The sequence below is a fragment of the Hippocampus comes genome, unplaced genomic scaffold (genome assembly GCF_001891065.2).
Source record: "Hippocampus comes isolate QL1 unplaced genomic scaffold, H_comes_QL1_v1.1 scaffold121, whole genome shotgun sequence".
Lineage (NCBI taxonomy): Eukaryota > Metazoa > Chordata > Actinopteri > Syngnathiformes > Syngnathidae > Hippocampus > Hippocampus comes.
In genome coordinates, this window is record NW_017805986.1 from 174,611 (window position 1) to 189,588 (window position 14,978).

Genomic DNA, 14,978 nt, shown 5'->3' on the forward strand with positions numbered 1-14,978 from the left:
TGTCTTCTGTTGTATTATTCAGCATGGAAACTTGGAACAAACCGTTGCATGATTTAACCCGGCTTTTAATTTTAATACAGACTGTTGGGGGCAATGCTGTCGAAACTAGAGGTAGACCGCTATGGTTTATAATATCGCATTAACGGTATAACTGAAAAGTTAAAACTTCCGCTCAGCATTGTTTTAAGTTCAAACAAAAAAAAAAAAAGTGCAGCGTAACCCCTTGTACAGCAGACCAGGTTGTTCATTTTTGTTAGCACTTGGCGATTCCGAGGAATGAAAATGGTATTACTGACAAAATGTATTCCAATTAAATTGGTCTCATAGGAAACAATGGGAATTGAAATAATCCGTTCTCATCGTCCAATTGGATCTGTTTTTAATTCACGTTTAAACATTTGTCACTGTCATACAAGGGTAAAAAGAAGTTAAATACAACTAGTAACGACAAAAGAAAAAAACAAAACAGATTATAGGTGAAGAATGAGCAGAGGTGCCTCGGAGGTGGGTCTCTCCACATTTATGTTCAACCCAAAATGAATTTAATTGCTCGAAACTGACTTTAGATAAAGCCTAGTCTCCGCATGACGTGGAAAAAGTGAGTCGACTTCATTCATTTTCTCTCTCTTCTCTCTCTCTCCCTCTCTCTTTATCTACATATTTAAAATACGTACACGTGTGTGTGTTGCGGCAAAATGCTTCCGTAAAGACTAGTGGAGTTTGTGCTTCACGCCGCCAAATGTTAAACGTGAAAGGTGGCATCGAACATGCCGAGCAAACGGATTGGAGGGATGAGTAATTGCCGGCGTATTGTAAGCGACAATTTGCGCAGCGAGCGGTCGGAAGGGCGAAGGGTGAGTGAGTGACGTGCGCACTGTGACATTAATCTGCCTCAACGGCGAGCGGACACCCGCGGGGTGATCGCAAGACGATTAGATTGGGCGTATCTCCACGGATATTTCTTGAAATGGAATGCATGAAGGACTCTTGTGCACGCGTTCATACATTGATGCTTGCTATTGCACATGATTCATACGTTTACGAGGCGTAACTTCATCCCGTGACCACCAATACGCAGTAAGCCTCACTCCGATGTCAAATAAAATCTGAATGTGTTCAGAATGTATTAGTCTGCAGAGCTCAAATGGCAGCATGCATATTCATTACGTATGCATACTCTATATGGCTTAAATATACAATATGAAGCCCCGCCACACACTGCCCTTTACTTGAACCCCTTTACTACATATTATAGATACAGTAAGTGGTACTCAAACTTTCTACAACGTTCTACTTCACTGTCCGAGGACCACCATGAGTAAAAAAAGTGTCTGTTTGCCCCGCCTCCTTGTTCTGCCTCTCTTCATTCATTATCGTGATGCCTGTGGGCGGAGCTTGGGGGCGGGCCCGCTGTGACTGCTCATCTGAAGTGTGAAGAGAAAAAGTGAGCGGCAAAATGTAAAAAATAAATAAAATCATAATAAAAAGAAAGGAAAGGAAAAAGGATGGTAAAAATAATAATAATAATAAAAAGAAAGAAAAGGAAAAAGGATGGTAATTTCACTCAGGGAGGCAGTACTTCATTACCAAAACGCCAAAGGAGCCCGTTTGGGTGGCGGATCACTCTGTGCTGCTTTTCAAAAGCTAATGCAAACGCGGAGAAACTCGGGCGCAGAACCTCGGTACTTTGAAAATGATCTGCACTGTGATGTCGCAATCTTACAAAATTCTGAACATTTTTGGAAAGGGACAGGACACAGAAGGTTGACTATGTTATCTATTTTTTGTGTTCATATACCAGCAATTCGCCCACAGTGTTGAGCCAAGGAACACGTCACATAAAGATTTTGTGCCTTTGGCCATTTCATTGGTTCTGCCCGCCACGATACGTCACTGGCGGAACAAATGCACAGCACATTTTTAAATAAATAATAAAAGGGCCCAATTAAGAGATTCACATGAACAATATGTCACCAGTCAGTTGAGCGGTTTGCGCTATCCTGACCTTTGCATGATGTGATCCCGTGCTGCATTCCCAGCGCCGCAGAACGTGTGGAGGTGTTATGTAATGTAACGCGGCCTCAGTGAGTGTCGAAAGCCCTCAAGCATATCAGTGAGTAACACTGGTTGCGATTCCCCTTGAGGGAGGAGCTCCACAATTCCATCATGCCACAATGATGCAATACTGCCTCCGGTGGAACAAATCAGAATTGCATGTTTTTCATGTTTTCACGCCGTATCTCTTTTGGGGTTAATTCCCCCCCGCATCGCATTCTTCCCTGCAGGCTACCGATTCAGACCTCTTCTCCAACGTCACCTACCGGATCAAGTCGGAATCGGCCCGCCGGCTCTTTTCCCTGAACGCAATCACGGGAGAATTGGCCGTGCTGCAAACTCTGGACTTTGAGGATCTGACTGCTATGGGAACGGGAGCCTCGTACACCTTCCAGGTGGAAGCTGTCGACCAGGGAGGCGTCACGGCCCCGGGGCAGGCTACCGTCACGGTCCGGATCACGGTAAGAACTGACATTCATCCCTGCCGCAAGCTCTCAGAGCGGTGTCGTATATTTCACTCGGAGGACTTCAAATCAAGTCAAGTGAGGAACTCTCAACTCAACTTAACTTTATAAACAATTTTTGAAAAATAACCACGGCTGAAGTATAGGGTTGAATTTGGAGTAAATATAGCTCGAACAAGAAAACACACAACAACACTGGTCAACACATTTTTATGGCATTTCTCTTCTGAAACGCGATAAATAAAACAAAACAAATAAAATCTAAATCTGTTTGAATAACTTGATGAACATTGTCAGGGTCACCAGATTTGAAACGCATCTTAACTTTATTTTATTTTCGATTAATGAACTCACAACTTCAATCAAATCGAACCAAAACACATTTTCCGATTCATATCGCGGATGTCGTCGTCATCGCTCATCGATATTTAGTCGAAAGTGCTCGCTTTTGGTGGGTGGCTTTAGAAGGTAGTCGAAGGTATTTCCCCTGTGCATTTTTTTTCTTCTCTCAAATGTCTCTTACAAACTCCCATTGTTTTCCAGTGTTTGGTATGGTAATGTTTAAAAAAATAAAATAACGCCCCCCCCCACAGCATCAAAAGGACAAGCATCCCTGCCATGAACATTTTTATTTTTGCCTCAAAAATGAACAATTGAATAAAACATGCCGGAACATCGTTGCTGAGAGGATTTTTTTTTTCTCTTAAGTTTGGATCATATTCGCAATGTTTGGGACGTACCAACATAGTCAAGGATGTTGTCTTAATGATGTGCAAGCCTCCTGTGCTCACTGATAATGATCGTTTTTATGAGATACTTGTCAGCTATAAGGCACGGCTTTGTCTGACTTCAAAATAGCCGCCTCAACGTAAGCCCCCGCGTCGATCAATTTCGCATGAACGGGGGGAGCTCATCGGGCCAACCTGCCAAACGGCAACGTGCCGAGTGGAGTTCGTCCTTCGCCAAGGGTCAACTTTGTTGCCGACACCACCGACCTGCGTTTGATTGGCAAAATCAGATCAATCCGCCCTGCCGATAATCAAACCGCGGTCGGCTGTTTGAAAATGCCCAGACTCACACGAGCGTCTCTGTGACCGATTCCGCTTCTCGAATAATATCTCCGGAGGGCTATTTGAAGTCTCTCCCGTTTGATTTCCTCTCGTATTGTTTTGTCGTTGGCGCGTTCGGAGGACGCTCTGCGGTGCGGATTGTCCTGTGTGTCCTCGGCGTCAGAATGAACTCGTTTTATCTGGAGTGGTGATCACACACACACACACAGACATAAAAAAAAAACAACAAAACAAAAAACAAAAAAAAAAAAACGGATGGTTCATTTTGTCCCGGAGAAGCGTTTATGAATCATTCATACGCAAGACTCACTGTCGCAACAATTGGAAAATAACCACAAGGTAATGCGAAAGGAAGATTAGGCCGAAGGATTTATTTATTTATCTATCTTTTTTTCACGATTTCCATCTCACGGCTGAGATTGCAAGGTTACGAAGACGCCATTCCAATACACGGCCAAACTTTCACACTGACCTGTTGTGCATTATTAACAAAAGCCTTGTTATTTCAAGAAGTTTTCATGCCCCCGTGGATGTGGAAATCGCGATCGCTGCATCTCGACAAAGCCGCGTAGGTTGTTGCCTTTGTTGTGCTAATGCGGACGCGAACTTTGGCGCCAGCTCGTGTATTTGCCCAAGTTTTGTTTTTTTTTCCCTTTTTTTTAACCACAGCTCAATTCCTCTTGGATTGAATTGGCTTCTTGATACATTGGAAAAGCGGATACGACCTGTTGCAATTTGTAGTCTCTGGTCAATCTTGAGTTCCAAAGCACGCAGAGCCGATTTCACACCGGGTGAGAAAATGAGTAACAACGAAATGAGACCAAATAAGAAGAGCCTCCAGCCTCCAAAATGACATTTACATATATCAGCAGTCCAACGTAAAGTGATTTTCATGCTCCGCATAACACGTAGCAACGACCTTGGCAAAATGAGGCAATGAAGAAGGCCTTTCCGAACTGCCAACAAAAAACCCTTTGAATACGTTCCTCTCAATTGCAACATCCTGTTTTTGCGATTCCATGATTCAATTTGATTTTTGTTCTTTGTCTCTGCAATTCTTCACTCACCCCGAAAAAAAAATCACTCATTGAGAAGGCGCCGCCCTATCTTGCAAGGCTCTCTGCTCACTATGTAACTTGTCTCGATGTACCGGATGTACTTTTTACCAGGTCAGCATTGCAATTGACAATCCGTTCTTATTGCGCTTTCGCCCTTTTTCTGGACTATGGAGTCATCTGAACAAATTCCCTTCAGTATAAACGTGGCATTTACAGCCGTGTTTCTATCCTGCCATTAGCGATCTTCATTCATGGCGTCTCTCCGACTTCCTTTTCAGGATATGAACGACTTCTCCCCCGTCTTTAGCCAGCCCTTGTACAAAGGCATGGTGGCGCCCAACGCTGAGAAGGGGACGGTCATCACGACTGTGTTTGCAGAGGACCCCGACCCAGTGGTGAGGACATTAATTTGTAAACCTTCACGAAAAAAATTGTATTAGCTTGAATGGAGGGAAAGACCGAAATATATTTGAACGTAATCCCGATTCAAGCAACGAGCCCGCCTGTCCACAGCAAACGGTTGCCCCCTGGTCCGTCACACCTTATATCTCTGATTGGTTGTTTTTCCTCAGGCGTTGGTGGTTTCTTAGAGGAATAAGATGAGTTGGGTTTTTAACAGATATACTTTTAAAATATCAACGTTACACTGAAAGTTTTAACAAATGTGATACCGTATTTTCCACACTACAAGGCGCACTGAATTATGAGGCGCACCTTCAATGAATGGCCTATTTTGTCTTTTTTTTTCATATATTGGACGCACCGCGTTATAAGACGCAATCTACAATGCATCCACTAGATGGCACTACGCTCAAGCAAGTGCCAACAGAACACTCCGCTCCACTACACCCTGATTTACGTAGCGACGATCAGATGTCAGTAAAACTTATTTCATAAAGCAGCGACACAGTTCACTGAACCAACAGCAAGTTATGACATTGACTCGTTAACGTTGAACTCCCTTGCCGCTGCTCTATTTCCGTGTTCAACTGCGAAACCGATCGCCTTAAGTTTGAAATCTGCTTGCAAGCATGTCTCGAGCAAGGAGCCATTTTGGGGTCGAAATATTACCGCAATGACCATGTACAAGACGCATCAGATTTTAAGGCGCGCTGTGAGCTTTTAAGAAAATGGAAGGCATTTAAGTGCACCTTTTAGTGTGGAAAATACGATAATTTTGGGGGGTGGGGGGGAATTACTAAATCTCTCTTGAATTTAGCATTCGTGCTTTTGTACTTCACGGAAAGACTTCATTGTTAAATTTGCATGAAATTTGAATCACAAGTGCTGTACATTGGCTCAAATGTTGTTCTTCTTATGATAAAAATATAATAATATCTATTTATTCAACATAATACGGTTAAATGCCCAGTGAAATTTTTCAATTTGTATTATTTCCTGCAATCCCCAGCAACCAATGTGTGGAAAAGTACCGGAAATTATCCACACCTCTGCAATCTGAGATAATCTCCCGCTCCGCCACGACCTGTATGACAAGTGCTCTCGAAAATGCATTGGGCAAATGTTTGAATAGTGACCACAGGCAAGCTCCACGCCGCTCGTCGACGCCGACTGTGCATTTCCAGTTGTGTTTCTAATTAAAATGCGCCGTCTATACAATGTGGAACAAAGCCAGCAACCCACGTGTGCTTTTTCTTTCTTTTTTTTTTTTTTATGAACACATCTGAAAGAACGGCTCGGCGAGGTCTCGCTTCCTCACGACATGTCGCTCTTTCAACATCAGACGTTCTCATTTGTTCGCTTGTTTCACGCCAAGCACTTGAAAGTTCCTGCAAGCCTGCACGCTTTCATTTGTTTGTTCCGCACCCCCCCCCATGTACGCACGCATCTCCATTCTTCCTCACCGGTTCGGCTTTGACTTGCATGAGTCACCACCACCAGCCGTTAGCCCCTGACGGTGTCACACTTCAGAAAATATACATGCTTTGCGGGTTTTTTTTTTTTTTTCTTCTTCACTCTTTGGTGTCTGTGGAGTTTCTCCCAAGAGTGGAGCAATAATGACTTTGGTCTATTTTCTTCTGGAATCCATCAGTCACGAAGCGCAAGTTTCACCATGCAACCGAGAAGATGTCTGCCGCGCGTCGGTAACAAAACATTGTGATGAAAAACATTGAATTGAGCGAATGTTGTTTGTCACTCATTACAACTCAACTTTTTATTTGACACTCCCTTCATACTTCATACCGTGACTCATTGTCGTTCTTCGGGAATCATTAAAGGACACTCACAAGGTTGTTTCCGCCAGTTCTGGGGAGCCCCAACTTCCATTTTCTTTTATTATCAGCAGCCGTTCATGCTTGTGGGTCATCAGATTTCCGTTCATTTCAATGGGGAAGGATGATTTGAGATTTGAGTGTTTGCATGGTCAAGAAACAAAACTTGCATCTTAAGGCACCACCTCGGAGCAGGTTTTATTTTTTTTCACCTGACTCCACAGGCTCGATGTTAAATTCGAATTCTCTTTCCACTTGCCTCTGCCCAAGGCGTATGACTCTAAAACAACCTTTTCAAAACCTCCTCGGATATGAGAACACAACCCCCAGCATGTCGATGTGGTCGGCATACGTGAACGAATGAGCCTGTGACGCAAACGGGGCTTTGACTGACACACCAATTCGATTTCCTAACAGGAGTGGACTAACCCAGTCTCTTATTGACCTGGGGCTCAAAGCATTTTATTGATAGAGTGCCCGTCAAAGGCTAATACAATATGTATCACAGCCAGACGGCGTACTACGTCTCTGTCAAAAGTTCCGAACAGTTCGGACCATCCCTGTTAGCTTTGTGGGTAGACCGATATCTATCCAGTTTACACCTCGGGAGAAATGATGCTCGTGATGTCTAAAGGACTGTGTTTTCATCTAGTGCTCCATCACTCTGAAAGTGATTACCATGGAGACAAATGCTCCTGAATGCATGATTCCTGCTGGCCAAGTTTGAAAGGTCTGTTATTGATGACTGGGGGGGGGGGGGAAGAAAAAACATTGCGGGAGAAAATATACTCTTACTGTTTGGTCGAGAGCCGCCTATCTTTGTCATAGCGTTTTTAAAATGCATGTTTAATAAGATGGAGTGGGGCGGAAGAAGTAAATTGGGTTATTTAGCGCTTAACATTTAATTTCCCTCCCTCACTTACTGTAGATGTGAAGCCATCACAGATGCGCTCTTTGAGTACCGAACAGCCATGAATTTTATTTCCGCCATGGTAATAGAATAATGTGTCCACTGTGGAGCATTAAAAAAAAAAACAAATCAAGGAAAGGATGTCATGTATAATACTTGTTTGTTGTTGTTCAACTTTTTCAATATTTCGAAAGTATTTTTTCTGGAGCTACTTATATCTAAAAAATGTTGCCTTTGCAAAAGCCATACATACACCAGCAGTGGAAGGGGGGGAGTGAGCAGCTTTTTATTTTTATTTTTATTTTTGCATTAGACAGGATCAACCCGTCCAAACAGGCTAATTTTCACAGGGCAGTAAAATGTGTGCTTAAAAAAGAAAAAACAAACAAACATGTTTTTGTTTAATACTTGGCACGGTGGGTGACTGGTTAGCACATCCGCCTCACAGTGCAGAGGTGGTGGGTTCAATTCCGTGCCCTGGCCTTCTTGTGTGGAGTTTGCATATTCTTGTGAGTGTGAATTGTTGTTTGTTTATGTGTGCCCTGCGATAAGTGTGAATTGTTGTTTGTTTATGTGTGCCCTGCGATTGGCTGGTGACCAGTTTGGGGTTAAAAATTTGTTATTTTTCTTGCATGGAAAGCTCCATGCGGTTGGGAAATTATTTTGAGGTCCATCAATCTTGGTGACAAGTAAGAATCATGCCTCAAATCAGATGTAAATAAAAAAAATCATTATCCCAACCGGAAACCAAGGCAGGGGCACTTTATGAGTGATTGATAAGGGGTGTCAGTAAGCAACCAATCTGCTGAGTGATGGCTTTTTTTAATCCAAGAGACATCTGGACACATTGACACATCTCCAACTTCTATGAATATGACGGATGTGACTTTGTAAACAGATAAATATATGGTTCGTAAAAGACCCTTTTAAAGTGGTTTTATCAGTACTAGCTGTGAAAATTGGCCGTTTGTATCAGGAGAATAATTTGATGATTGGAAGTTAATGTAAAAATAGAACAATTATGTTTAGAACTCCAGCAAATAGTCAGACGAGGCTACGGTGATGCTAGCAAATAGTCTGACTATGCTACAGTGATGCTAGTTTGCCCGTGCCTGTGAGTCAGCTAACTGACTAACTTAAGATAATGATTTCCACTGTTCGCCGACCTCAAACGTGGACATAAAATGACCCGGATCACTCGCTTTTCTGGTAAATAAACTGTGAACTCAACTGGCCCTGGTTTTTATGAAGATTCAGTCACATTATCAAAGCTTCTGGAGCATTGTCAAACTAGTTATGCTAATCTGATTACATCTTGTTGTAGTGGTACTTACAAACTGTTAAAGATATGTTTTATACAAAACTGTTTTTGCAGCGTAGCCGTACTATAAATGGAAACATGTACTGTCTTGTAAATTCAAAAATTTGAAATGTTCTTCCAGTGATCTTCGCTCGCCTCTTTTCTGTCTGCTAACCAACCATTTTACGATGAACTCATGACAAATTAATGGACGAATACCAGCAAACTATTTGGCCGATTTAGAAGCATTTCTTGGATTTTTTTTTAGTCGTGTTAGCCGTAAAAATTAAATGACTAAATGTAATGTAATGGAAATTATAGTGATGCTTTTGACTATATGAGATGAGCACTCCAGCAACTAGTCTGACTCTGCCACATGGATTCCGTGAGCTAATACGCGTGCTGAAGCCAATGATTTTTATGATTTATTGATGACATGTAATCAGAAAGCAAACAATAAAATATTGAATTGATGAGATTACTCAGGCCGGTATATCATGTGTACATAATGCTAATTTGACCAACGCGGCAGCCATTATGATGGTTATACGAGACAGTGCAAACATTATTCTTGAGTTTTATTGTTGATCCACTCTGACAATCTTTTCCATTGTCCTGCAAATCCCCCTTGAGAAGGTTTCCTATCCCCATAAAAACTAGTGTGTAAAAAGAGCCCCTCGGGGACATGTTCATACTTTATCTGTTGTCAATGTCGTCTCCAGGCTGGCCATTCCTCGAGGCAACAGATCTTATTGAAAGGGGGGGTGGGGGGGAGTCCATTATTAAAAGATCAGTTCTGTCCTTACGGAGGAAAGTAGTCTACGGAAAACTATAAAGATGATCTGCAATCAGGAAGTGTGTTTAATCTTAATCCAAGTGTCACCGTTAACGCTCGGCGCCAACTAATTATTAATGCGAGTGATTTATTACCGCGACTGTAGGGATGAATTTATCGGTAATAAAAAATCGGTTCCCACTTTTTCAATAACATTGAACCCAAGAACTCTGAATTCATCAATAACATTTGATTTATACAAGGCAGTGCAATCAAGGGCTGACGGTTAAGAGCAATGAGATATAAAATTCATCATTCCGAGTCATTATTTATTTATTGATTTATTTTTTTTAAAGAATATTCAGCAAAAGTGTCTCAAAATTTGGAAATAATCCAATAATCTGTTCCCATTTTTGTACTGAACAGCCAGAACCTCCATTTCTCATGTCACAATAAGTTCAATTAGAGCTTCTCTGGCAGTTATCAACAGCGGTTTGACCTCAGAATTTGCAGTTTATATATTTTGGGGTCAAGTTCCGAATATAAACAAATTGAACTTGAGGTTCCACTGTACAAAAATAAAATGAAGACCACCTTTTCTCTTATTTAACATTCTGAAGATCCAATTTAGGTAGAACCTGTGATCTACCTGTCTGGTCCAACAGTTGCTTTGTTTTCGAGGGCTCCAGCAACATTTTGTGACCTGCCATAATCTCCTTTTCTGATTTTTGTGCGTTTCAGGGCACTCCAGCCAGTTTTGTGCGCTACAGAGTAGACCAAGACAAGTCGCCGTATAGCGGTAGCATCTTTGATGTGGAAGAAGTGACCGGAAGGATTGTCACCAAGGTCAACCTCAATGAGGAGCCCAGCCTTACTTTTAAAGTGAGTAGAGGCTACAGCATTTATACTTTCTGATGGAGGGATGGGTACAGTAGATTACAAGACTGATGGATGGACAGATGAAGTGACGTGATTGTGATTGAAATTTTTTGCCATTGTCGCGAAGAAAGACCATGACAATGCAGACCAACTTCTCTCCATATATCCAAAAGTAATTTCTGTCGACAGCCAGAACCGGCACTAACTCTGCAGTGAGAAGTGGATCGAAAATATCGAAAGGTAGAACAAAATCCAGAAAAATCCAACCTGTGAGGGATCATTTCGGCTTTCTTGTGGACTGCAACTGGGTCCACAGACCACCACGTTGAAAACTATTACCCTCGAAAAAAAATATTTTCCCCAAATTGCCAGTTACACTACTGAGATGTCGAAAAAAAAAAAGATTGTTTTGTTTTAGTCAGTTAGCACATTTGCAGTCAGTCGGCAAGTTGCCCATTTTTTTAATGTCAGGCTCTTTAACCCTTTCAGGGACAGCGGTTACTAGAGTTCAAATGTTTAATCTTAATGTCAGAGTTGGGCATCAACCACTACAATGAAAACCTTTTGTGTGTTGCCATCCACTGCCATTATTTTTTTTTTCCATGCTGAAAGACTAACAAAAGAAAATTCGGATGTAGGTTATCATTATTTGTGGTTCATGGCACATCTGGCACTTTGTAAATGGCACATCCGGCACTTTGTAAATGTGGCTATTAGCGTCACTGCTACATAGTGATGATCCGATCAAGTTTTTGGACCAGCGTTACCTGTTTATTGGATATCATTTTATCCTGGCGTCTACAAGCAGGGATTGAACACTCGCAGCTTGTTATATCAGGCCATCATCACAAGGTGACTTGTCCTGTTTATTTGTTATTTTTAAAGATATGTTTTTTTTTTTTTTTAAAGAGAGAAGCAGGCGCTCTCAGGACACTTGGTTGTAATGAGACACTGGCTCATTACAACTCAGACACTGCGTTGCGACAAAAATGTTCCCACTCCTTCATGTGCTTGTAAAACGAATGATGGTGGCTGTTGTAAACAGCGTGTAATATCTGGCCACTGTGTGTGTGCGTGCGTGCGTGCAGTTGTTTGTCATCGCCTTTGACGACGGCGAGCCGGTGAAGACGAATAGCACCTTGGTGGAGATCACCGTCCTTCAGCCCTCGCGCATTCCCATCTTCACGCAGGAGGAGTACAGGTGCGTGCGCGTTTGTTATGATAGTTCGACGTGCTCAAATTCATAATCACCTGCTCGATCAAATATTTATCGCCGTGCGTTCCCTCATTTGGGATTAATAATGTGCGTCGACTACTTTGTCCGACATTCTGCTCCTGTGTCATTGTCATGCTCTCTTTTTGCCACATTAATTTTCCAGTACGGAGTGAATTTTGCTGAGCACCCCCCCATCCCCTTTTGCGGTTAACAGCTGCTTGCTATTTAGGTTTTTCATAAATGTCTCTTGAATTTGAGGAATTTATTACAAAGTTTTATTGGAATCAGTGGTTGGTGAGGTTTTTTTTTTGTTTTGTTTTTTTTAAACCTCATTTGAATCACATCTACATGAATACCGTGCGTCACACGAAGCATATCAAGACGGGATTTGCTTTCCTGCCATGTTTGCTCCCGCGCAGCCTCATCAACAAATTCTTTTTCTTCGAGTGAGTTCTGTCCTGTATCATTGTTCAATATCCTTCCATCCACCCATTTTCCGATCTGCTTCATCCTCCCAAGGGTGGCGGGGTGTGCTGGAGCCTATCCCAGCTGTTTCGCGCTCACCCTCACACCTAGGGACAATTCAGAGAGTTCAATCAGCCTGCCACGCACGTTTTTGGAATGGGGTAGGAAACCGGAATACCCGGAGAAAAGTCACGCAGGTGAATATGCAAACTCCACACAGGGAGCCCGGAGCTGGAATTGAACCCTCTACCCCTGAACTGTGAGGTCAACGCGCCTGTTCGATATTCATTATCTTTAATATAACCTCATAGAAAGAAGTCCAAGGGAGTGATATCTGCTAAACGCGGGTGGCAAGGAATTGGCCCGTCCCTTCCAATACACCGCTCACTTTGTCCGACATTCTGCTCCTGTGTCATTGTCATGCTCTCTTTTTGCCACATTAATTTTCCAGTACGAGTGAATTTTGCTGAGCACCCCCTCCCCCTTGCGGTTAACAGCTGCTTGCTATTTAGGGTGATCATCAATGTCTCTTTTGAATTTGAGGAATTTATTACAAAGGCAAGTTGTTTTATTGGAATCAGTGGTTGGTGAGTTTGTTTTTTTTTTTTTTTTTTTTTTTTAACCTCATTTGAATCACCTCTCCATGAAGATCGTGCGTTGCATGAAGCATATCAAGACGGGACTCGGTTTCCTGCCATCTTTGCTCTCGCGCAGCCTCATCAACGAATTCTTTTTCTCCGAGTGAGTTCTGTCCTGTATCATTGTTCAATATCCATCCATCCATCCATTTTCCGATCTGCTTCATCCTCCCAAGGGTGGCGGGGTGTGCTGGAGCCTATCCCAGCTGTTTCGCGCTCACCCTCACACCGAGGGACAATTCAGAGAGTTCAATCAGCCTGCCATGTATGTTTTTGGAATGGGGTAGGAAACCGGAATACCCGGAGAAAAGTCACGCAGGTGAATATGCAAACTCCACACAGGGAGCCCGGAGCTGGAATTGAACCCTCTACCCCTGAACTGTGAGGTCAACGCACCTGTTCAATATCCATTATCTTTAATATAACCCCATAGAAAGAAGTGCAAGGGAGTGATATCTGCTAAACGCGGGTGGCAAGGAATTGGCCCGTCCCTTCCAATACACCGGTCTGAAAATGGTCCTTGTTCCATTTCAAAACAAACTGGTCCATGGCGCATAAAAGAACAGTGAGAACTGACTTGCTCTCTCGCATTTCATTGATCAATATTATTATAAAGAGCCTTTTTTGGCAGGCTTAAGCGTCGACACACTATAACTGTCAGAAAGGTCAAAACTTCTCTTTGTTTCTCTGGGATGCTGATGGGCTGCCGCGCGAGGCGGCGCGCGTCCAAGCGCGGTCCGACAAAAGGCTGATGTTGCAGTGACTCAGGAGGAGTCCGCACGGTGATTTATAATTAATCCCCGCATAGATTATTAACACTCCATCTGAAGCGGCTTTGAAGCACTCGCTCGTTATGTGCCGGCGCCGCATAATGTTCCCCGTCGCATACTTGCAGTCGGCACCTGTCTGAGGTGATTCCCAGTCGGCTGAGGCACCGGAGGACTGACGGCAAAGTTGGCTCCGGCGGGGCTTAATGGGAGAAGTCGTTTTAAGTGGATTGATTTTCGAGCTGGCGTGTCACTCAGCGTAGGCAGACGAGCCGCCGTAACTGAATTTGACGTGTTATTAATTCTCGGATAGGCAGGCTGAAGGCATGACACAGCTGTCGACACAATGACGGAGTTGCGAGCGTCTGTGCGCAAATATGCCCATCCGGTATTCTTTTGTGGTTTTTCCCTACGGTTACCGGTCCCAACATGAGGTTACAACCGCATGATCGAATGACGTCCTACATGAGAGCTGTACCTCCCCCACCATCTGCCTTGACTATAAAATGCTCGGCTGTGGATGCTCGCCACTGACGTGCATCTCCGAAGTCAGCGCTTAACAAGCATCACTGCAGTTAATCGCTTTTCCATTCATAGGAAAGGCAGAAGGTTAAAAAAAAAAAAAGTATTAGATATTATATCGTTACATGTTGGAGCGCTTCCACAATAACACAGAGGCGGGCAAAGATCCAGAGCCACTTTCAAGTGACAGCTGGAGTCAGCTGGGAACGGCTCCGTTTGAAAAACCTGTTCAATATCCATTATCTTTAATATAACCCCATAGAAAGAAGTGCAAGGGAGTGATATCTGCTAAACGCGGGTGGCAAGGAATTGGCCCGTCCCTTCCAATACACCGGTCTGAAAATGGTCCTTGTTCCATTTCAAAACAAACTGGTCCATGGCGCATAAAAGAACAGTGAGAACTGACTTGCTCTCTCGCATTTCATTGATCAATATTATTATAAAGAGCCTTTTTTGGCAGGCTTAAGCGTCGACACACTATAACTGTCAGAAAGGTCAAAACTTCTCTTTGTTTCTCTGGGATGCTGACGGGCTGCCGCGCGAGGCGGCGCGCATCCAAGCGCGGTCCGACAAAAGGCTGATGTTGCAGTGACTCAGGAGGAGTCCGCACGGCGCTTTATAATTA

General features: G+C 43.2%; 1 protein-coding gene across 4 annotated transcripts in view; it reads left to right on the forward strand.

Annotated features, from left to right (window-relative positions):
• pcdh15a (protocadherin-related 15a) overlaps positions 1-14,978 on the forward strand; it is a 228,633-nt gene that overhangs the window by 167,593 nt on the left and 46,062 nt on the right. For all 4 annotated transcript variants that reach the window (XR_002170731.1, XM_019891743.1, XM_019891745.1 and 1 more), the window contains exons 22-25: positions 2,286-2,516; positions 4,926-5,042; positions 10,608-10,748; positions 11,834-11,946. Coding sequence is in view for 3 of the 4 variants with exons in the window: in XM_019891743.1 (XP_019747302.1) it covers positions 2,286-2,516; positions 4,926-5,042; positions 10,608-10,748; positions 11,834-11,946 (602 nt within the window). In the remaining variant the exon portion in view is untranslated. The remainder of the gene's footprint in view (positions 1-2,285; positions 2,517-4,925; positions 5,043-10,607; positions 10,749-11,833; positions 11,947-14,978) is intronic.